At 40.4% G+C, this 25340-nt stretch overlaps 1 protein-coding gene across 1 annotated transcript; it reads left to right on the plus strand.

The window, feature by feature from the left end:
• Positions 1 to 19861: 19861 nt before the first annotated feature.
• On the plus strand, positions 19862 to 24925 carry LOC139438254 (testis-specific Y-encoded protein 3-like). The gene is made up of 5 exons (XM_071213398.1): positions 19862 to 19966; positions 20095 to 20206; positions 20282 to 20427; positions 20538 to 20623; positions 21257 to 24925. The coding sequence occupies exons 1-5, from the start codon at positions 19862 to 19864 to the stop codon at positions 21300 to 21302; spliced, it is 495 nt and encodes a 164-aa protein (XP_071069499.1). The 3' UTR covers positions 21303 to 24925.
• Positions 24926 to 25340: the final 415 nt, after the last annotated feature.

Here is a 25340-nt window from a genome sequence, read left to right on the forward strand (position 1 = left end):
CTTAATGCATGGCAGAGTGAAAGGTAGAAAAGCATACTTGAAACTGGGGAAGAATTCATTCCTGGAAGAATGTGTACAAAGATACTACCAAGGGGCCCTAAAATTTTAAACTCGAATTCTGTATCATGGCCTGAAATGTTACAGTTTGTACAGACTAACTGTAAAATACCAGGACAGACTTACCTGGTAAAGTTCAGGCTAATGTGTCAACTGGGCCGGGTAATTGCCCAGATGTCTGGTCAAGCAAGCACTGGGCTAATTGCAATACAAGGACATTTATGGAATTAAGTCACCAGTGAGTTTACTGCATGGATGGCTAATTACATCTAGGATCAGCCAGAGAGACTGCCATCAGCAATGATTGATGTTTTATTCACTTAAATGTCTTAAAAAGGAAAGTGATTCCAGCATTTGGAGAAAATATTCTAGCTTCATTTCAGACAGCCAGTTATCTCCCAGGAACTCATTAAGGATTTCATCAGATTTCGTAGGAGAACAGTTTGCTGCCTACTTACAGAATTTGGACATGTACATCCCTACGGACACATGAAAGAATTTTATAAAATCTCTTACTATTTACAGATATCTCCTGTTGATTCTGTTAGCCTAGAGAACCCCAACTTATACACCTCACAACTCTAGAAAACAAAGACTACCTTTCCTTTGCCTTTTGATTTCTAATGAAGGTGAGTTAAATGCCCCCAGAGTACCTTTGTTTATTTATATTTTGCAAAAAATTAAGGGCATTTTCATGTGTAATTCTAAATACACATATATATTCATATATATGCATCTTATATATGATGTATTTATCACATATGTTTTCAAAAATGATTCATAGCTGGAATTAGGCATAAAATTCCTTTTGTTTTAAAGTACAGTCAGAAGTGATAAGTTCATCAAGCTTTATCAATACTGGTAACTAGTCCTGACTAGGCCATATAATGACTCTATTGTTTAAGTTACGGCATACTTTCATTAAGCCATGTTTTAAAATTAAGAAGCAAGTCCCTACAAAGTATGACTCACTTCATAAATGACATTTTTGTCAATCTGCACTTCGCTAATAACAGGGTATACCACCTGTGAACCCATTCAAAATCCAGTGGGAAATCTAGAGCTCATAAGAAATGTGTGCAGTCCCTAAGCAGTCTAATTATTTCTGCCTTCTAATTTTGGAAGAATTCTTATTTATAGCAGAGATAGAGCACTTTGTGTCACCATCATAATTTAACAGAAACACAATGGTATAAGCTGTTCAGTACAGATTTTTTTGCAAATTTGTTAATTCATTTGTGTGAGAAAAATGCAGTTGGTCCCTATTGTAAAGTTGCACACTGGGCTTTATTGAGGAAAGTAGGATAGTCAGAAAATGTAACTAAGGAGGACTACTTTGAAAATAAAAGTGTTTCACATTCAACATGATGCAGTTAGCCATAAAATTGAGTTTCTTGAGCTACAGTAACTTTAGGATATAGGTAATTGAACATAAATGAAATGATATGAAACTTACTGCACGATCTGTGAATAAAATCAATACTAGCTTACTTGGTTAAGGAATGGGGTTTGTCGAATATTATCATACCCGAGAATTGAATTTTGGAATATCTACTCCTTTGCTTATAAAGACCAGAATTCTTAGATTTTTCTAATCCTAGAGAATTCTACCTGTGATTATAACTTTAAGAATATAGTCTCTCTTACAAGAATATAGACTCACCCCACTCTAACCCCACTCTCAGTTGCACACTGCTTATATTCTAATTAAGTAGTGATTGCTGATATATCTGGAAAAATACTTGATAGGCAGTACTTAATAGCCTAATGTAACTAAGGATGGACTAGATCATCATATTTTTCATCAAAAATAATATTTTCACATTCCATCTACAGCTTTGAAAGTTTTCTCATGTGTGGAAAACTCCCTGAAATTATCCCCTGTCACAGAATATAAGCATATTATTTAATTATACTGATAAGACTGACTATGCCAAAGTTTGTTTCTGTTGTTGTTGTTGGTTGTTTTTTTTAGGAGGCACCAGGGATCAAACCAGGGCTCTCCATGTGGGAAGCAAGCACTCAACTGCCTGAGCCATATCCACTCCCCAAAGTATTCTTAAAAAAGGCTTTGCAATACCATTGTCTGTCAATTCTCTATGTTCAGTAAGTATCACTCCTATTGTGCTGTATCAAAAATAATTAAGTAGGTAAATCATGTAGGAAAAAATAATTTAGCCAAGAAAGTTTTATCTGATTCAGAGTGATATTCTGAAGTGACAGCAGTTATCTTGGCGATTGACACCTGAGAATGAAAGTAGCACATATGAAAAGAGTCTGCTACTCTATTACACCATTATAGATGACCTTAGAATCACTGCATGAAAATACATGAAGATTGATAAGCCTTTATTACATGAGAGATGCATGTTTTCTCTCTTTTAATGACAGACCTAGCCAATCATTGTTTCCACCTGCAGGGACAAATGAGAGAACAGTCTATTTATAAGTGTGGAGGATGGATAGTGCGCATCAGAGAGTAATTTTAAGGAAGTTTGCATGTGTTCATTTCCTGGGTAGAGTTTCATGTACCAATACAGTTTGAATTGAGTTTATAAAATAGGTAAAATTATTTGTTACTGATAATTTGGTATCAAATGTTGGCCAGATTGAACAAGAATTCACCCAATTTTGGGGATGACTTTTTAAAAGGATCTTGTCAGAAATGGTATATTCAGGCAATTAGCAAAAAAATTATAGGCCATCAATGGATCAGGTATTTAGTTGACTGTTCTTGTCGATCAGTTGGTACACTTATTTCTTAGAAGAATTTTCTTTTAAAAATACAGCTAGTGGGATGCATCTGGTAGCATATATATATATATATATATACACACACACATACACACACACACACCTATACATATATTATGACTATATGTTTTCCGTTATTTCCATTGTTTTTATACAGTTCTCAAGTAGAAGTGTTGTTTTGTTTTGTTTTTACATTTTCAAAGGATAAAAAAGAGGAAAATATCACAATGATTAGACGTTAGATTCTATGTGAGTACTAAGTGTGCCTTACTCTAAAGAGTAAGAGTGTTCCAAGCAAAATTTACTTGAAAGGTAGAATATATTATAACCTTATGGTTTTCATTCCATTTCAGTAAGTATTTACAAAAGAATAAACCATTATTGTTTGTTATCTTTATGTCTTTTACAGCAAGTTTTTCAAAGAAAATAATCACAGAGGGCATTCCTACCTGTTTTACCACAAAAGTAACCACAGAAAATAACAGTAGATAACTTAACCCTTCAACAACTAAATGCATTTTAATTCCAAATCATTTTCACTAGATTTTTAAAAATATGAAAAATTACAAATAATTGTGGACAATTTTATAATGATCATTATTACTCATTATTCCTCCCTCTTCCAAGATTAATTTACCAGCAATCTTGTTTTAGCTATACAATACATCCAAACCTTCCACTTCATCTTACCTTTTGATTATTTTGACATAATACTATATAACACCAAAAATTAATAATATTTAATACTAAGTACCTGGTGGTAAAAGTTCCTATCTTAGTTTGTTGGGGCTGCCATAACAAAGTACTGCAGTCCAGAAGACTTACAACAATAGCAATTTTCTTACAATTCTACATGCCAGCATTCCAACTCAAAAGGCTGGCAGGGCCATACTTCCTCTGAAGTCTCTAGAGGTGTGGTGGTGATTGGCAATCCATGATAATTCAGTTAGTGCCTCTGTCACAAAAGTCATCTCTCTCTTTCCTACTGATAGTGTCAAAATTCCCTCTCCCTGTAAGAACATCAGTTGAATTGGTGTAAGGTCCACCCTAGATCCACTTGTGTGTTAGTTTGTTTTTTAACAAATCAATTTTATCATTACACATCAATAAAGCATACAGTTCATCCAAAGTATGCAATCGCTGGCATTTGCTATAATCACATAGTTGTGCATTCATCACTTCATAATTAGGGCATTTTCGTTATTTCGATAGTAATAATAAACAAAAAACAGACAACAAACAAGAACATTCCTCACCTCTAAATCTGCTTATGCTTCCCCACTGTACATAGCTGTTGTTTCTGACTATTTTATCCAAACTATATAATCAATGGCTTTTATTAAATCACAGTGTTGTATAGTCATCATCACAAAAAATGTAGAACAAATTCATTACTCTAAAAGGAAAGACCCCAAGCGCCTTAGCATTCCTTCCTCAGACATACATAACCACTAATCTCCTTTATATTTATAAATTGATTTATATTTACATTTTATATAAATGGAATCATACAATATGTAGTACTCTGATCTCCTTCACTCAGTATAATGTTTTGGGGCTTTTTTTTGTCTGATATTAACATTGTGTACTATTAACTTACATTTGTTCAGCTTCAAAGAAAAACAGTCTTGCGTAGGTAATTCTACCCGTATTCATATTTCACACAGTATACTTAGTTCATAATACTGCCATCATACATATTTGTCCTTTTGTGTCTGGCTTGCTTCATTCAGCATAATATCCTCCAGGTTCATCCCTGTTGTCATACGTTTCTCAACTTCATTTCTTCTTACCACTGCGTGATATTCCATCTTGTGTATACTTCATAATTTGTTTATCCATTCTTCAGTTGCTTGATAACTGGGTTTGTTTTAGCTTTTGGCTATTGTGAATAATGCTGCTATGAACACAGTGTGAAGATTCATATCATTGCTATCAGTTCTATTGGGTATATACCAAGTAGTGATATTGCCGAGTCACATAGGAAATCTATATTCAACTTTCTTAGGAACTGCCAAACAGTCCTCCACAAAGCTGCACCGTTCTACTTTCCCACCAGCAGTGACTAAGCATTCCTTTCTCTCCACATCCTCTTTAAAATTTACAGTTTTCTCACTTTTTAATAGCGTCCAGTCCAATCGATATACCAGGATATCTTAATGAAGTTTTGATCTGCATTTCCCTAGTGGCTAGCGATGTTGAATATTTTTTTCATGGATTTCTTCTTCTTTGTATTTCTTCTTTGGACAGTTGTCTTTCCAAGTCTTTTACCCATTTTTTAAATAGATTTTTTTAGAAAGTTAAGATACATAGATAATGCAAAATTTTACATGAAAAAAATATGAGGATTCCATATACCCGCATTCCCACTTCCACCCCCACTCCTCCCACATCAGCAAATTCTTTCATCTCTGTGGGACGTTCATTGCATTTGATGATTACATTTAGCAGTGCTGTTACACAGCATGGATTATAGTTTACATTGTGTTTTACACTTTCTCACAATCCATTCAGTGGTTTTGGCAGGATTTATGATGTCTTGCTTCTGTCCATGAAACATCATTCAGGACAAATTCGAGTCCTGAAAATACCCTGTATCACATCTCTTCTTCCCTCTCCCAGCCCTCAGCAACTCCTGTGGCCACTGTCCCCACACCAATAATATAATTTCTGCCATTGCCAGAGTCCAAGAGTCCTCCAACCTCACCTTTCCTTTTTAAGATATTTGTCTCCTTGGGTCCTCTTATCCTTTCAAATAAACTTAATAATGGTGTTTTCCATTTGTTCAGAAAATGATGATGCAGTTACGTGATTGGGTTTGGTGGTACTGGTCTGTGAGGGGAAGTAATGTGTGTGTGTGGGGGGTTGTGTTGAACTATCCATGGAACTGGGGGGTGGTTGGAGGAAAGAGCAGGTGAACTCTGGGGATTTCCAGGTCTGTGGTTAGACCTACACTGTTGGGATTGTTCCTTTCACAAATATGGCAGGGGGAGGGTTACTGGTGCAGGGTGTCGGGTAGATGGTGGTATGCAGGATAGGTCACACCTGTGGCATGCCTCTATGGAATATGTAAGTATTCATCTTTCATAGCGTTATCTCAGTGGGTGGAGACCCACATAATAAACATAAGCAGTGCCTAATAAAATAAAACAGACCAATATGTCAAGTCCTCAATATTATTGCAAGTAAATATGAATCTTATTCTTCAAAAATTGAAACCTAGTGGTTACCATAGTTTCTGTGGGGAGGGAGAGGGAAGATTAGAATAGATGGAATATAGGGCATTTAGAATTGTTCTGCATGATCTTGCAATAACAGACCCATTTTATGTTATTTTTTTTGGGGGGGGTGTCTTTTTTTTTCTTTATTTTCTTTTAAATGTTACATTTAAAAAAATGAGGTCCCCATATAGCCCCCACCTCACCCACCCCAACCCTCCCACATCAACAACCTCTTCATCATCACGGCACATCCACTGCACCTAGTGAATACATTCTGGAGCACCGCTGAACCACATGGATAGTGGTCCATGTTATAGCCCACACTCTCCACCTGTCCACCCAGTGGGCCAGGGCAGGACACACAATGTCCAGCATCCATCCCTGCAGCACGACCCTTGACAAATCCAAATCCTGAAAATACCCCCACGCCATATCTCTTCTTCCGTCTCCCTACCATCAGCAGCCATCGTGACCACCCTCTCCACATCACTACTACAATTTCTTCCCTAACTAATCACAATAGTTCCCCAACAGGACATCAGTAATTCCACTCTAACCCATACTCTATCCTGTGGACTCTGGGATGGTGATGTCCAGTCCCCCTCTACATCAAGAGGGGGCTTAGATTCCACATGGGTGATAGATGCAATTCTCCTGCTTGCATCTGTAGGCACTCTTGGCTCCTCGGTGTGGTCGTTGGCCCTCCTCACCTCCCTGTCAACCCAAAATCTATAAAAGTGTATGGTGCAAAATGTAAAACACAATATAAACCATTGACCATGTTCAGTAACAGTGCTTCAATATTTGTGATCAGTTGTAACCAATATACCATCTGCATGTAAAATGCTAATAGAAGATAGTAAAAATTTGGGAGGGCATTAAGTGTATGGGAATCCCCTATATTTTCTATGTGACTTTTCTCTAACCTAAAGCTTCTTTGATGATAAAATGGGAGGAAAAATAAAAAGATCCTGGAAGGAAGAAATGGTTAATGTACACATAAAATATTAGGTCTATGGTAATTAAAGGCGATGTCTAAAATTTTTTAGAATATTTCAAATTTAAAAGTTTTTTTGGTATTTTATTTAAATCATTTCATTTTCTTATTAGTTTTATTTGGTTACTTTGTTAGCCTAATTTTGGAGAGGTTTTGGATCACAGAAAGGTCACATCTTTGGCAGGGGAGGATCACTGATGCAGGATGTCTGTGATGGTGGGCTGTATGGGGAGGGGTGAATCTGGGCATGCCTCTAAGGTATATGAATATGTTCAAGTGTTTATGGGGCATGGTCTCCTTGGATAGAGACCCACACAGTAACTGAAAGAATACTGAGTAACATTTTATGTTATCTATTTACCTTTTTTCTATAAAGACAAAAAAATGCTAGCACATCAAAACAAACAAAAAATTACAAAAGAAAAAAAAAAAAAAAAGGTAAAATAATAATGACTTCCCATCCCGGCGAGTCCTGCTACATTCTCTAATAGGATGGCAAGAATCCCCCAAGCACATAGGCAGTGTGGACAAGGCCCATCCCAGAGACAAGAGAGTGCAACTGCAAACAAGATACTTCCATCCATGTACCCCATGGGATCTAAGCCCCATCTCAATTAGAAACAGAGTGGGCATCACCATGCCCAAATCCTCCAGACTGGGGAATGAACAATGGAATAAAGTAGACATTAGTTTTCTATTATAGATTCATTATTATTCTAGCAATGGAAGAATTTTTATCACTCATAAAATGTACTGGCCACCAAAGGTTTGGAGGGGAGGATGAGGAAACAATATGAAGCATTTTTGGGACATTGGAATTGTGATGCCTGACATTGCAATGATGGATACAGGCTATTATATATTTTGTCATAACCTACAATATTGTGTGGGACAGAAAGTAAACTATAATGTAAACTCTAGGCCAAAGTTAGTAGCAATGCCTCTCAATATGTGTTCATAATTTATAACATCATTTGTTACAAATGCACCATAATAATGAAGGATATTGTTAATTGAAGGATGGGAGTGTGGAAGGGGGAGGGAGTTGAGCATATATAAATCAACTATTTTTTTAAACAGTATTTTTTGCAATTTAAAGCTTCATTAAAAAGAAAAATGAAAAGTGTAAATACTGGTAGAATATTTATTGGGATTGCTTTGAGTCTGTATATAAATTTGGATAGACTTTATATCTTAATGATATTTAGTCTTCCATTCCATGATCATGGAACGTTCTCCCAATTATTTAGGTTGTTTTAAAATTTCTTTTAACATTGCATTGTAGTTTTCTAAATACAAGTGTTTTACATCCTTTGTTAAACTTATCTCTTTTTCTTGCCTGATTGCTTTAGCTAGACCTTTTATCATTGTATTCAATAATAGTGGTAACAGTGGGCATCCTTGTCTTTTTCCTGATCGCAGCAGAAAAGCTTTAAGTCTTTCATCACTGAGTACAATGTTAACTGTGGGTTTCTCATATATGGTTATTAGCATGTTGAGAAAATTTCCTTTAATTCTTATCTTTTATACAATTTTTATCAAGAAATGATACTGTATTCTGTTGAATTCCTTTTCTGCATCAGTGGATAGGATCGTGTGATTTTTCTTCTTTATTAATGTGTATTAGCACTGATGGACTTTCTGGTCTTGAAACATCCTTGCATGCCTGGTATAAAACCCACTTAATCGTGATGAATAATTCTTTTAATGCATCGTTAGATTCAATCAGCGAGTATTTTGTTGAGGATTTTTGCATCCGTATTCATCAGGGAAATGGGCCTGTAATTTCCATTTTTTGTAATATTTTTACCTGACTTTGGTATTAGGGAGATACTGGCTTCATAGAATGAGTTTGGTAGTGTTCCTGTTTGTTCTATTTTTTTTAAAAGAGGTTAAGTAATATTGGTATTAAATCTTCTCTGAATGCTTGGTAGAACTCCTGGGCCTTTCATTTTGGGAGGTGCTTGATGACTGTTTCAATTCCTTTCCTTGTGATTGATTTGTTGAGGTCTTCTATTTTCTCTGCAGTCAGTGTAGGTTGTTTATATATTCCTTAGGAATTTTTTTGTTTCATTTACATTGTCTACTCTTTCGGTGTACAGCTGTTCATAGTATCCTCTTATGATCTCTTTTATGTTTATGGAGTTAGTAGTAATGTCCCAGCTTTCATTTTTTATTTCATGTATTTGCATTTTCTATCTTTGTTCTTTTTCAGTCTGGTTAAGAGTTTTTCTGGCTAAAAGTTGAATAACAAACCTTTGATTTTGTTAACTCTATTGTTTTTATACTCAATTTCATTTATTTCTGCTCTACTTTTTGTTATTTCATTCCTTCTCCTTGCTTTGGGATTAGTTTTTTGTTCTTTATCTACTTCCTTCATCTGTGTAGTTAGGTCATTGATTTTAGCTCTACTTTTTTTTTAATGTAAGCATTGAGGGCTGTAAATTTTCTTCTGAGCACTGCCTTCACTGCATCCCACAGACTCTAGTATTTTTTGTTCTTTTCATTCATCTCAAGATATTTATTGATTTCTCTCAAAATCTTCTTTGACTCACTGCTGTTGTTTATCACCATGTATTTGTGAATTTTCCCTTTTCCACCCCTTCTTGATTTCCAGCCTTATTCCCATATGATCACAGAAAGTGCTTTGTATAATTTCGATCTTGTTGAATCGCTTATGATCTGCTTTGTGAATCAGCATGTGGACTATCCTGCAGAAATGACCAATTGAAAAGAATGTATATACTGCTGTTTGGGTGTGTGTGCAATGTTCTATATATGTCTGTTATGTCCATTTATCATATTATTCAAGCTCCCTGTTTCTGTATTGATCCTATGTCCAGATGTAGTATCCAATGCTGAGAGTGGTATATTGATGTCTCCGAATGTTATTGTAGAGACACCCATTTCTCTATTCGGTATGGCCACTGTTTGCCTCCTGTATCATGGGGCATCCTGGTTAGATGCACACATATTTATGATGGTTATTTCTTCTTGATGAATTACCTTTTCATTAGTATATAATGAGCTTCTTCATCTCTAACAGTAGGTTTGCTTCTAAAGTCTTGCTTTTAAATTCTTCCTCATCTCTAATAGCAGTTTTGCTTTTAAACCTAACTGCTCCAGGTTTGTTTTATTTTGCTTTCTTACTGCATGTGTGGAATATCTTTCTTCAGCCTTTCACTTTCAATGTATTGGTATCTTTGGATCTAAAGTGAGTCTCTCATAGACAGCATATAGATGGCTCATAATTTCTTATCCATTCCTCCAGTCTGTATCTTTTGATTGGGGAGTTTAACCCATTAACATTCAATATTATTACTGTAAAGGTACTTCCTATTTTACTCATTTTACCATTACTCATTAGAGGAGCTGACCAAAGCAGCCCTATAGGGCCATAACACTCAACCAATTCAGCTGCTGGCAGAGGAGGGAGCATTTCATCTCACTTTTACCCTGACTAAAGATTGTCTTAAGTAGCAACCCGGTCTGTCCAAGCCCCAGGTGGGTAGTGGGGGAGAGGAAGAGCTGGCATTCCTCTGGGTGGCAAGTGGCAACTATACTCTCCACCTGCCCATATCTGGGTTGGATTAGAAAAATGCCTACTTTTCTTGTATTGATGTAGAAACTCTATTTTCACCCAAAGACACTATTTTTGCAGCTGTTTGAAGTTTGTATATTTTCCGTACTGCAGAGCTTACATAAAAGTTGAAGAAGAATGTTAATGTTCAAGTTTTCTTATTCTGTGTTTAGAGGTTGTTTTTTGCAGATCTTGGTGTTAATAGACCAAATAAATAAATAAGTATTCGCAGCAAAAAAAAAAAAAATACATGGATTTTATGTCATACTTTATTTTAATCGTTTTACACTTTTAGTTGTTTTTGCTGATGTAATCTTCATTTCTAGACTCTTTTCCAAGCCCCTTTCTTCTGTCTTTGCTTTTCGTGCTGTACCACTCCTTTTATTATTTCCTGCAAAGCTGGTCTTCGTGTTATAAACTCTCTCCGTTTCTGTTTGTCTGTGCAGCCTGAATTCACCCCCATTTTTGAAGGACAATCTTACTCAACATATTTAAAAAGATTCTTGGGTGGCAATTTTCTCTTTCAGTATCTTAAATATACTATGCCACTGCACTCTTGCCTCCATGGTTTCTGATGAGAAATCAGCACTTAATCTTATTGGGTATCCTTGGTATGTGATGCATCACTTTTCTCTTGCTGCTCCCAGAATTCTCTGTTGCCTTTGGTATTTCACATTCTGATTAGTAAGCATTTCAGAGTAGGTTTGTTCAAATTTTATTTGTATGTGAATATATTGTGCTTCTAGGACGTGGATATCTATGTGCTACTATAGGACTGGGAAAGTTTCACCATTATTTCCTCAAATATTCCGTCTGCCCCTTTTGCCTTCTCTTTTCCTTCTGGGACACCCATGACATGTATGTTTGCATGTCTCTTGCCATCATTTAGTTTTTGAGAACCTGTTCAACTTTTCCCATTTATTTTCTTTATCTCTTCTTTTGGATGTTCACTTTTCAAGACCACATCTTCAAACTCACTGATCATTTCTTCTGCCTCCATGAATAGTCCGTCATATACTTCCAGTGTATTTTTTTCCCAATAATTCCTTATTCCGCTTCCCCCCAGATGGATACCTCATCTGTCTGCTCATTGTCTGCTCATCTTCCTCAGGTGGCACAGGGAACTGAAGCCAGGACCTCCCATGTGGGAAGGGAGTGCCCAAAACAACTATTTGAGCACTTCTGCTTGCAGCTCATTGCAGCTCATTGAGGCTTGTTAATGCTCATCATTTTTAAGAGGTACCAGCAACTGAACCTGGGGGCTCCCATGTGGGAGGCAGATGCCCAATTGTTTGAGTCACTTCTGCTCGCTGCTTGAGTATATTTTTTATTGCATTTATTGTGTCTTTCTTTCCCAGAAAATCTGCTATTTTTCTGGGTAAGCTTTCAAATTCCTCTGTGCTCACTCAGGATCTTTTTTCATATGCTTAATCTCTTTAGTCATCTCATTGACTTTATGAAGGGAATTTCAATATTTATGATGCTCAGATTCCTTTTTGTCATTTGGAGGCTTATCTTGTTCCTTCAACTGGGTCATGTATTCCTGTTTCTTGGTATGGATTTAAATTTTTTGTTGGCGTCTTTGCTTCTCACTTACTAGAGTATGCATTCTGGGTGAAGTTTCTCTCTTTAGTTTAGGACTTTCTTGCCCTTTCTTCCTTCCTGACTTTGTAGTAGGAGCTGAGGATGTAGTTCATACTGTAAGCTGTGGAGGTTGATGCTACCCTTGTTGCCCTGGGAACCAATACATCTTTTCCCATCTTTCTTCTCAGCCAGGGATAGAGATAGAGACAGAACCAAAAACCATGTGTATTAATTCAAGCCATGCAGGCCAAGAAAGTCTGTAGCTGCCTGGAGAGATTGATGAAGCTGCATGCCCGTTCCTCCATTGCCTGGTATGAGGATAGAGCTGTCGGTATGATGAGCAGCAAACAAAGCAATTTAGGTCAGAACCGACCACAATTACCAGGTAGAAAAACTTATCACTGGCTCCCCTCCTCCTCTGCCAGGAGTGGGGATGGATCCTCAACAAGGTCAGTCTAAAGCGTGTGACCCAAAAGCAACTGCAGTTGCCCAGGGAGGCTTGAGAATACTGTCCCTTTTGCCCAATAAGGGAGGTGGATGGAACCGCAAGTGCACAACAAACCATTCTCTGTGGACTGAAATCATCTGCAGTTGCCCAGAGAGGCAAAGGAAACACCATCCTCCTCCTTTCCTATGGGGAGTGAGGGTGGATCCACAGGCACCCAATGGTCCAGTCCATGAAGGCTGAAAGGACCTGACTTCCTGGAAAGGCTAAAGAAACACAGCTCCCCTCCTACCCTACTAGGGGACAGGGATGGAGCCACAAGTCTCTGACTATTCGATCTGTGTGGGCAAAAAGATGTGAAGTTGCCCAGAAGGGCTGTGGAGACACTGTCTCCCCTTGTCCTACTGGGGATGGGGATGGAGCCACAGGCACCCAACAGTCCAGTTCATGCAGACCCCAAACACCTGCAGTTGTCCAGAGGGCACAGGTGGAGTGGGGATGGAGTTCCAGGTCCTCAAAAAAAAATTCCATGTGTGCCAGAAGTGTCTGCCATTTTCTAGAGAGATCGAGGGAACACACTTGCCTCCGATCCTATTGGGAGGGGGGTGGCAGGAATGGAGCTACAGGTGTCTGAGTATCCAGATTGTGTAGGCTGAAATTGCCTACAGTTGCTCAGAGAGGCTGAAGAATTACCAGCCACTTCCTCTCTATGGAAGAAGGGGAAGGGATGGAATCAAAGATATTCAACAAACTGTTTATGTAGGGCAAAAGCACTTGCAGTTGCCCAGAGGTGCCAAGGAAACACAGTGCCCCTCCTATCCTATTAGTAGAGATGGATCCCCACGGGCAACCTATTCATTCTTTGCCAGTCAAAAGTGCCTGTACTTGCCCAGGGGTCCTGGTGCATGTCCCCCTAGTTTGCTCCCCACTTCAGGTGGGGCTGGAGCCTAGGTTAGAGCAGCAATCTAATATGAATAGAAAGAATGCTGTCCCTATTATCTCTCTGATTTTCCCCATATACCAGGGGCAGAGTTAAAATGGTGGCTACAGGCCTCTTTCTGATTTGGACAGTTTCAAACCTTAGCTGTTCTTAGGATTATACTTTAGTCAAATTTACTAATTTACTGAATTTACCAAATTTACTAATCAGTAGCTGAAGTCAATGCCTTCTTCTTCCCCAGGTTTTGTGAACTGGAGCTTCCAACTCTAGCCACAGAATAGCTCCCAAGGTGACTTACACCACCAGTGGAGGATGGGATGTGGAGTGCTCTACCCACAAATCTTCACCACAGAAAGGCAGTTTCCTTCTTCCATTCTTTCAAGGAGGTTACAGGATATCTCCTGGTCCCACCACACACAGGTGCTTTAGATAGCTCTGGGTGATTATTAACTGCTTTGCAGGACAAGCCAACTCTTGGAGCCTTACTCTGCTGCCATCTCACCCCTCCTCCTACTGGTACAAATTTTTGGCAGTGTAAACTGTTCACTCCCCAAAGAGACCTCGTCTTCCCATCATTTAAGGGGCTTTGGGTCTGTAAACTATCTCAAGTCTGAGAATTGATTAAAGGACCAAGACACTGTTTCTGTAATTGAAGTTATACTTTTTTTCACTCAACCTAGAACACTGCTGCTTATATATGTCAAGCACTCCTAAAACTCAAGAAAATTCCCAACAATTCAAGAGAAGGCACTAGAAATATGAATAAAGATGGGTGTAGGCAGCTTCTGACAGGGTGTCCAGTAATCCCCACCTCTGGTGTTCATGTCCCTGTTGGATCCCTTCCCCTTGAGCATCTATTGGACCTGAGGGCTTGCTTCTAAGTGAATATGGAAGCAAAAGTAGTGGTGGGATATTCTTTCTGGAATTAGGTTGGAAAGGACCGACTTCCATCTTAGTGCTCTCTCACCCTCTTGCTTGCTTGCCCTGATGATCAGCTGCTATGCTACTATGCTGTGAGATGCTCTGCGGCAAGGAACTGAAACCCCTGGCCAGCAGCTTGTCAGGCACTGAGGAACTGAATCCTACCAGAAGCCTCTGGTGGAGCTAGGAAGTGCTTCCTTCCCCAGTCGAGTCTTCAGATGAGAACACAGCTGCAGCCAACACTTTCACTGCAGCCTGGCAGATCCCCGGAATCAGAAGACTCAGCAAAGCCAGGCCAGACTCTTAACCATGGAAACTGTGAGATCACCAATGTGTATAGATTCAAATGACTAACTAAGTGTTGCGGTATGTTGTTACACATCAAGAGATGACAGGTATCACTGAAGAACTAAAAATAGCCCACAAACATTTGAAAAATGTCCAACCTCATTACTAAAGAAAATGCATATCAGGAAAGACACTGAGATATCATGTCCCACCTGAGTTTGAAGAAAAACCCAAACGTTTACAACATATTCTCTTGACAAGGTTGTGAGGAAGTAGACATTTTCATAAATTTTCTCATGGGAGGACAAAATGAATCACCCCTGTGGTGGAGGATTTAGTGATTAAAACACAGATTACAGAAGAATTGACCCTGTGATCCAACATTCCCAAACCTAGGAATATAATTTCCAAGAGACACTGACAAAAATACAAAAAGATATATGCATGAAAGCTATAATATATGCATACATACATTCATTCATACATACATGCATACATACATACATACATATATATATATATATATATATATATATATATATATATATATATATATACTGGTTGAATGAACTTGATAGATCCACACAATGGAACAATATGCAGCCATAAAAAAACAATGAGAAAGACCCCTACACATTGATATAGCATGATCTCTAGAAATACACTAAGTGAAAAAAGCCAGGTTACAAGCAATGTGTAAGCTATGAGAGCATTTTGTAAGCCACGGGAGATATATGAACCCATACTCCCTTATATTTGCAAAAGAAAACACTGGAGAACAAATCAAATTACTTACCTATGGTGAGAGGGAACAGAATGGGGATAGGGGCCACAGTTTATTCAGGTTTTTCTTTATAAACCTGGTCATGTAATTTTGACTTTAAAATTATCCAAATATTTCACATTTTCAAAAAGAAAACTATGTAAAAACAAAAGCTACTTTAAAATGCAAACAGGCTAAAATGAATGAAATTAATTGGTTATCAAGCTGGTGTTAAAAACACAAGAGGAAATAGTCATATCAAATAAGTTTAAAATACCATATTTGACTATATATATATTTAATACAATAAAGTTTGGAAACAGTGCTTTAATGAAACCTTTAAGTTTAATCAGCAGTCTTACAGTCAATGATGATGGGTAATATTTTAAAGCAACTCTCTACATTTTAGGAAAGGCAGATGAGCAATTATATTAATATAGGGTCTTCAATCTTGGGGAATAAATGCAGTATATAACATCAGCTAAATTAAAATTCTATAATTAAAACTGAATTTAAAATTCTATTTTAAGATCACAATTCAAAATATTATAATATCTGATTTCTCTCTTCTCAAAAATTCATATATCTCAGTTCTGTCCTCTAAAAAGACATAGCTGTCTCTTAGCTGAACTCAGCATGTAGATGCATTACCTGCCCCCAGCATGGGACATGACACCTGGGGATTAGCCTTCCTGGCACCAAGGGATTACGACCAAGCACCAGCTGATGATGTAACTAGAAAAAGACCTTGAATAAAGGGGTCACCTCAGACCAGCAGAATATTTCAGCCTACATGTAGTATCAGGTATTAAAAACTACTTTTAACTTTGGATAAAAGGGGGAAATGGATAGGACAAGTGAGTTTTTATGGCTGTGAGTCTCCAAAGAGAGTCAGGAGGTCATCAGAGGGGTGATGCTTATGCATGCCACAGCAGGGTGCCAGAGACAGCCAAGGTAGATGGAAACCCAGGTGCTGGTTCTCCTGAGGGCTGCAGAGAGGTTCAATGATCATGGCAGTTGGCTCTGGAGTTCAGGGCCATGTCAGTTGGTCCTAGTTTGGAGTTTGTGTGCCTAAGTGTGATGGAGTTGGGCTCAGATATGACCTTTCTACATATGCTTCTTCTTTTCATTTTACTGGATCTGTGGTTGGCATTTGGGTTGGTGTCCATGTGATGGCCAGGCCCTTGGCATCAGCAGACTTTTGGCTCCTACCCTCTGGTTAGTTGTAGTTACCCTGGCCAGCTGACAGGGAGATGAAGAGAGTCACCCACTACACCAGGGAGCCAAGAGTGTCTACAGCTACCAGCAGGAGAATTGCATCTGTCATTCATGTGGAATCTAAGCCCCCTCTTGATGTAGAGGAGGACTGGAAATAACCATCCCATGGTCCATCACAGTATGGAGGAATAGAATATGTATTCCAGTGGATTTACTGGTGTTCTGCTGGGAAACTATTGTGATTAGTTTGGGAAGAAATTGTAGTAGCGATGTGGAGAAGGTGGCCACGGTGGCTGCTGATGGTAGGGAGATGGAAGAAGAGATATGGTGTGGGGGCTTTTTCAGGATGTGGAGTTGTCCTGGGTGGTGCTGCAGGGACAGATGCTGGACACTGTGTGTCCTGCCCTAGCCCACTGGGTGGACTGGGGGAGAGTGTGGACTACAATGTGCACCACTATCTATGTGGTGCAGCGGTGCTCCAGAATGTATTTGCCAGGTGCAGTAGAAGTGCCGCAGTGATGGAAGAGATTGTTGATGTGGAAGGGGTGGGGTGGGTGGGTTGGGGGCTTTATGGGGACCTCATTTTTTAATGTAACATTTAAAAGAGAATAAAGAAAAAAACCCACATAACTGCAATGACCACGCAGTAGCAACGAGCTACACCGTGCCCATATTGTGGTTTCTGAAGATCACTTCCATTTCCAGGGCTCATTGAAGGCCTGGAATGTACAAGATGTACCCAGTATATCTTGTTGACAGAAAAAAGGAAGCAAGCCTCCAATACCAATGAGAAATGCTGATGGGTACAGGTTTTCTTTTTGGGTGATGAAAATGTTCTGGAATTAGATAGTGGCTACGGTCACACAATTCTATGAATATATAAAAAATCACTGAAACATACACGTTAAATGAGCAAATTTTATGGTAGGTGAATTATATTTCAGTATAACCATTAGAAACATATTATTTAAATAAAGTATTTTAAAAATCTTTATTTAATAAAAAATAAAATGTTTAAAAAACGGACTTAGCGACCATTGTTGTAACCACCATGCAAGCTATGAGGAGCAAGAGCTGACAGTTAAACTCTTAGGAAGCATCTCATGGCTGCTGGAGATGGTGCTGGACATGACCAGGGAATTAAACTATGAACCTAGGTGATGAAATGGGTCGGATCATTGAAATATTTGAACATGGTCCATTATGATATTCTTCTTACTTGCCATGGTGAGAAATATTAACACAATGCAAATGGCTCATGGGCAGACCGGGTATGTAGAGACTGTCATTTTACAAGAAGACTGATGCTCAGCTATCACCTTGACCTGAAAGCCTTAAAGAAAAGTGAAGGTGGAAGTAACGGAGCACGTGCTCTGCGTCCCCTGGCACGCGGGCGGCGGGGTGGGGACTGGGAGGAGAGGCGTGGGGCGTGGAAAGCGCCACTTTCCCGCCAGGTCGGCCAGGTCTGCGTCACCAAACCCTGCGCATGCGCCCAGGACGTCTCCAACGCCACAGGCTGCCGGGGCCCACCCGCGTAGCTAGGGGGCGCTGCTGTACCCGCGGGCGTGGCCTGGGGAGAGCGTGTGCGGCGTCCTTGCCTGCACCGGCCCGGGCCACATGGCGAGTGAAGCGGGTCCTGGCGAAGGCCCGGCTCCCCAGGCACGCTCAGAACACCTCGTTGGCCTGGCAAGCGGCCCTCTGGTAGGAGAGTCGCTGGGGCCTGCCGGCGAGCGGTCCCCACAGAGCTGCAGGGCAGGGGCGGAGGCACAGGCCCCAGCTGGAGGGAGGGAGAGGGGAGAGGCGCCCTGCGAGGAGGCCGCGGTGCTCTGGGTGGTGGAGCTGCCGGAAACGGCGGTGCTGGAGTGGAGAGTGGAGGTGGTGGTGGAGGAGAACGTGGTGCCACAGAATGTAATGGCGGTAGTGCAGGGAGTGGCCGAAGAGCAGGTGCAAGAGCAGGAGCGAGAGGCGGAGCAGAAAAGCCTGGAGGAGGGGCAGGAGGAGTGCGGGCGGGCCCAGCCAGGGTGCGATGCCGCGGAGGCCAGGACATCCCTGCAGGCTCTGGAGGTCCTGCAGTTAGAGCTGAGCAGCCTGCAAGCCCGAGCCAACCGGGCCCTGTGCCTGCTGAAGCGCAAGCTGAAGCGGAGGCTTAAGCCGCACCTGGAGCGCAGAAGCAGCATCATCGAGGGTATTCCTGGCTTCTGGGTCAAAACCGTATCCTTGTGCAACTGCGTTTAGCTAAAATCCAAGCGCAGGCAAAGCTCCTTTCTGGTGATAGAAAGTGCAGCTTTCTTAAGTGCAGGGAGGAAATTTGGCCGAAGAGACGCAAAGAAACTTTTGGGGGTGGTGAAAATGTACTAATTTCTGTTTTGAGTGGTGATTATGTGTGTGTGTACAGTTGCTGAAACTGAACAGATTAAGGGCTGTACATTTTATTATATCTTGATTATATTTTAATACAAAAAGATCATAAAAACCCTCCCCCAAAAAACGCCAAAAAAAAATACCAACAAAAAGTTATCCTTACTGCAATTCCAAGGGGAGTGGACTAGGGGTGAGGGTCGTGGGAGGAAGTCACAGCTGGGGAAGGAGGCAGTCCTAGTTGTGAGAGGCAGTGGTGCAAGAGGAAAGAGGTCCTGTTGAGGAAAAGGGACGGACACAACCACACACAGGGGTCTTGGGAGAATATGGATTCTGTGGGTAGTTTTGTCTTCCTTCTTCATGTATAGGATTTAGCATCTAGGTACTGCTTACTTAGGTGGGTACGTTCAGCACATGATGTCCTAAAAAGAACACTTCCACATTCTCACTGGGAACTCAGAACCTGCTTTCCATGCATAATTAGTAGCATACAGACCCCCACACACATATGTAAGATAGAGCTCAGGATCTCAGGAAACAGATTTTCCAAGTGTAAGAGCAGATGACTGTAGAGAAAGAGAAAGCCAAGGAAACAGTAGCCCGAAGGTAGTCTATGATGACGGGTCTGATTGAAGGAGACGGTCCAGCAAAGCTTAGAAATCTGGGAGGTGCACTACCAACCTCTCATTGCTCTGTGGACGTATACTGCTTGCATCTATCCCTTCCATTCCTAGCATGTTAAGGCTTCTTGACCCAGTGCAGATTCTGAACCACCCTCAGATGTCAGCCATCATCACTGACCAAGATGTGGACATGCTCAGCTACATGATCAATTTGGAGGTGAGTCTGGGAGCATCAGCCCTCAGGGATGAGCTAGCTATTGAGGGCAAGTGGTACTGATTCAGAACCGAATGAAGCAAAGTTTTGTTCCTTAGAAAGGTGTCACATTCTCTACCTTTCCCTGTCAGGTGGAAGAATTCAACCATCCCAGGAAGAGCTGCAAGATCACTTTTTCCTTTCGGAGCAACCCCTACTTTGAAAATGAAGCCATCATTAAGATTTATGACATTACCATCACTGGTAAGAGGTGGTTTTCTGGATGGGCCAGGCACGGAGGTGTTCAGGATCTTTTCCCACATCTTCCTCTTCTTCCAGGATACTGGGAATTTTACTCCACTCCGATCCAATGGTTCCACACTTTTGAACACCAGGCCTACAACCGCACTCACCACTGCACCGACTTTAAGCTTGTTAACTTGTTCTCTGACCACAACTTTGCAGAATCTAATAGGATTGCTGAGGTGAGGCCATCATGGGGAGCATAAGAAATGGCCTTGGAGGGCCTCCCAGCTACTTGGGTAGTGGGAATAGGGTCCATACCCTGGTCCCACCATTCTCTTTCCACTGCCAGATCATCTGTGAGGATCTCTGGCTGAATCCCCTGCAATACTACCCAAGGATGGAAGAGGCAAGAAGAGGGAACAGAGAGGCAGACAGGTGAGAATGGGATGCAGTGGGGGTTAAATCTGTGTGCCAGCTGCCTGGAACTCTCGGTTCTCTAGTGAAGGAACTAAGGGTAAGAGAGAAGCGGTGAGTAACCCCAGGTCTTCAGGGAGGTATTCCAAGATAGGAACCCTGGAGTAGTGTAATGCAAACAAAGTTGCCACTGGAGAAGCTTAATCCAGCTAGAGAGCATGTCCAGCCAAATACACTTAGATGCAGAGATAATCTTCTCCACTCCTAAGCATAGTAACATGGGCATCAGCCCCAGCCCCAGCTCCAACATTTTGGTTTTGCTCACCCTAAGATTCTTCAGTAGCCTTCCCTTAAAACTATACAAATCCTTAGGGATGAACTCACTCCAGTGTCCCATCGGGTATATTTTTTAATCTTCAGAGTGTTCCTTGATTTTTATATCCATTTCTTTGTTGTGAACAGCCATACAAAAACAGATAATATTGCATGGACAGTGAAGGCCATTTTGAACTTAAGAGTTAGAATTTAAAGACATCACAAGTGGAAAACGGTGTAGGTAGTGCAGGATCTAGAGAGTTAAGACCCGCTCTTAAATATCATTTAATAAATTCCATTTTTGATATTTCTTCGTGTGTGCATGTGTGTGTTTTCCAGGGAACTCTGGCCTCTAGACCTGCAGACAATGGAGCAGCAAATTTAAACAAATAGGACAAGACCACTTCAGCTATCAGAGATCAATTGACAACTTGCTTCTCTTGCAAAACTGAGAAAGGAAGGAAGGAATGAGTTGTGAAAACACAAAGAATGAGTTTGGATGAAATTGGAATGACACTAGTAAAAGAGAAATAAACACTGCCAAGTGTGTCACTCTGCATGTGTGTTTGTATGCTAGGTGAGAAGTGCCCTCAATGACAGCACAGCTCGTCACTTTAGGCGAGGGGTTCTTAATCAGAGCATACATGAGCTTGAATTGAAAACTGTCAACTTATCTTTATTTTCTCTGACCTGTACCTGAAATCCAGCATTTCCTTCACTTTTGAATGTATGCAGTAGATTACAGTATTGTTCATCTCATGTCACGTGACAGTTATTGCATAAGTTGAAAAGTCAGTAATAATTGTGCTCACTTACACATAGTTGTTAGACCTGACACTTGTTGAGTGTCTTAAAACTCTCTGAGGCTACATTCTGAGGAGACGTCCATGGTTTTCACCTGACTGGCCAAGGGGTCCATGGAACACAAAAAGTTAAGAATTCCTGTTTAGCTTTTTAAAATGGCTACATAAAAATAACTTATCTGTGGAAAGCAGGGCCTCTAATGGTGGAGTGAGGGGGTATAGCAGCCATGGAATTATAGTTTGGGGCACAGTGGTTCCTACCATTTCATGGATTAGGAATGATGAGAGAAAAGAGAGGCCAGTTAATTTGGGGTTATCATTTTTACAAGGGGGAAGAAAGGATAAAGGCTATAGTGAACAAGCAGCTCACGGGCTGGCAAAACCTTTATGTGCTTAATTTTTGATAAGTTTCACTTAATATACTTTCATCTTGAATATTCTTATGAGAATGAACAAAACACAAGAAGAAGGAACTCTTCAAACTCTTTTCTGCTAAACAAAATGTTTTCCAAATCTGTATTAATGACACAGTTCTAAATAGGGCAACTTGTCAAGATCAGTGTTTCTAAACAATAGTTTGGGTAATTCACTGTATTTAAAGATTACTGAGTCACTGTCTGAAATTTGGACTAACTCTGTGGACACACATAGATTTTGTTAATTAGTTATTTCTGAAATATTGTACAGAGATGAACACTACTGTAAATAAAATAAAATCAAGAATGTCAGCAGCTTACAACAAAAATATATTATGTGCTAATGAGGCATTTTTATTTACATGCCTGCATCAATAGGTGATAATAGTGTGTCAGCATGCATGTGTTACGTATAGTAAGTTCATCCTCAAAATTGAGTCTGATCTCAAATACCTGGATAAAATGCATATTGCTGAGTGCCACGTGGAAAATACTGACTCAGTTTAGCTGGGGTGAGGCCCAGCACTTTATTGTTTTAATGAGGTGCGTTTAATGCAGCTGATTTATGCAGAACACACTTTCAGAAACAATGGGATAATTGCTTGAATAAGCTCTGGGGCCAGGCTACTGGTTGTTCAGTTCTAGGCTTAGGCAAGTAAACCTACCTCTCCCTTTATTTTTTTTCAATGTTACATTCAAAAAACGGAAGAGACCCCCAAATACCCCCCACTCCCCTCACCCCTCTCCTCCCACATCAACAACCTCTTTCATCACTGTGACACATTCACTGGATTTGGTGAGTACATTTTGGAGCACTGCTGCACCACATGGATAATGGTTTACATTATAGTTTACACTCTCCCCCAGTCCACCAGGGGGCCATGGCTAGACTTACAATGGCCAGCATCTGTCCCTGCAGTACCACCCAGGACAACTCCAAGTCCTGGAAATGCCCCCACATCACATCTCTTCTTCCCTCTCTTTACCCTCAGCAGCTACCATGGGCCCTTTCTCCACATCTACGCTATAATTTCTAATTTCTGCTATTAATAATCACAATAATTCCATAGTAGAATATCAGTAAGTCCACTCTAATCCACACTCTATTCCTCCATCCTGTGGACCCTGGGATGGTTATGTCCACTCCACTCCACCTCTATATCGAGAGGGGGGTAGATTCCATGTGGATGCAGACTTGCAACTCCTACACTCTGGATTATTGGACTACACTTGCCTCTCTTAAACTGAGTCCTCTCATCTCTGAAAAATGAGCCATAATGATTCCTGCCTTGTGAAGTCGCTGTGAGGATTAAATGGGATTATGTATTTAAAATATCAATTGCAATGAATGACCACACTAATGAAACCCCCTGCCTGGCTTTGGTTAACTGCAATTTAGCCTTTGGTTTACCATCACCAGGACAGTAACCTTTTGGTTATAGTGGAAGAGAATCAGTACAAAGTTTTGGTTATACTGGGAGTGGTTTGTGGTTCTGAGTCCCACTCGCTCATTCACTTAAAGGGAAACCTGCTGTTTGCCTTTGCTTAACTTCAAGATAGCCTCTGGTTTACCTGCACTAAGGCAGTGTAGGTTTGGTTATAGTGGGAGAGGCTCAGAAAAGGTGTGGTTACAATGGGAAATCCTGGTGGGTCTGAGTTCACTCCCTCACTCCTTAAAGGGGAAGTCTTCTGTTTGGCTTTGTTTAATTGTAGTTAGCCTTTGGTTCACCCTCTCTAAGATAGTGAAGGTTTTTTTGACAGTGGTAGATGCTCCTGCTTTTGAGTCCCACTTCCTCACACCCTTAAAAGGGAAACCAGCTGCTTGAAAATTGGCTGACAGCAAGTTAGCATTTGGTTTACCTTGCCTGGTTCCCAAAGGTTTGCTTGTGGTGGGAGAGGTTCAGGTGTTTGAGCCCCACTCCCTCACAACCTCAAAGCCAAAGCCTGCTCTTTGTTTGGCCTTCTCTAGCTGTGAGCCTTTGGCTTACCTCCAGTAAGGTAAAGATTGGGTATAGTGGGAGAGGTTCTGGTGGGTTTGAGTCCCACTCCCTCACTCTCTTAAAGGGGAAACGTGCTGTCTGGCTTTGGTTAACTGTGATGCGGCCTTTGGTTTTCCTTCAGGTAGTGAAGGTCCACGTGGTTACGGTGGGAGAGCTCGTGGGTTGGCATCCCACCCCCTCACTCATAAAAGCGGACCCACTGCCTTTTATGCCTTTGTTGTGCCTGTCCTCTTTCTCTCTTTCTGCTGCCATGGGGAACAAGATATCAGTCAGTACGCGAGTGCTCATCACTACGATGCATCCTGAAAAGTTGGTCTAAGTATCAGGATCTGGTTTATAGGACCATAAATTATTTTTTATAATCAAGTTTAACCTAGGTATAAATTAAATGACACAGAAATTTGGCCATAATTATGGGTCTTTGAACTTTAACTGTATATTACAATTTAACTTGTTTCATAAACTGCTGGAAAAGTAGACAACAATCCCTTATGCCAAAATCTTCTTTGAGTTGTGGAAAGAAAAAGAAACTAAAAAGTAGTACATTACTGCTGTGTGAGCCCCCTACAGTCCCGGGCAAAGTTCTTAAAAGCAATAAAAAGCAAAGATGGAAAGTGAGCGAAAGCTTGGAAACCACCATACAAAAGGCGTAATTATGCACCATCTTAGGAAATTTTAAGTTTTTGTTGGTATCTTAAGTCTTTTGTGTTTTCCTGTTTATTCACTGTGTATTTTCATACCTTCATATGGTAATATTAGAGTAACAAATAAAATCATAAAAGAGCTCTATTGAAATGGCTACAAGAATTAAACAAGCGCTTGTGTTAATACAGAAATCAGACAGTCTGTTTCATCAAAGCAGATTTGTGTACTTTAATCATATCAAGTTCTGAAGCTCTACAACAGTTAATGGTTTGAGGGGTTGCCGGGGGTCCTGGAATCCCTTCATTCTTCATCCAGCTCAAATATGTGTGTGTTTATCAGAGAGGGTTGTACTCGGGATTGGAGAGACCCCAGCAAGCTGCTTTCTAAAGAAGTACAGAGAAGGGATCAGATGTACCTTGGTGGTTGAGTGCTTGCTTCCCATGTATGAGGTCCTGGGTTTGATCCCTGCTACCCCCTTAACAACAAGCAAACGACCACCAAAAAAATAGTAAAGAGAGCAATAGCACAGGCTCAAGCTGTAAAGGGGATGGACCCTGAC

Source organism: Dasypus novemcinctus, chromosome Y (assembly GCF_030445035.2).
Source record: "Dasypus novemcinctus isolate mDasNov1 chromosome Y, mDasNov1.1.hap2, whole genome shotgun sequence".
Classification (NCBI taxonomy): domain Eukaryota; kingdom Metazoa; phylum Chordata; class Mammalia; order Cingulata; family Dasypodidae; genus Dasypus; species Dasypus novemcinctus.

Coding starts and splice junctions, on each gene's coding strand:
- LOC139438254 (XM_071213398.1), top strand. CDS start 19,862: ATGTTAAGGCTTCTTGACCCAGTGCAGATTCTGAACCACCCTCAGATG. Junction 19,967..20,094: donor GCTACATGATCAATTTGGAG/GTGAGTCTGGGA, acceptor TTTCCCTGTCAG/GTGGAAGAATTCAACCATCC. Junction 20,207..20,281: donor TTATGACATTACCATCACTG/GTAAGAGGTGGT, acceptor CTCTTCTTCCAG/GATACTGGGAATTTTACTCC.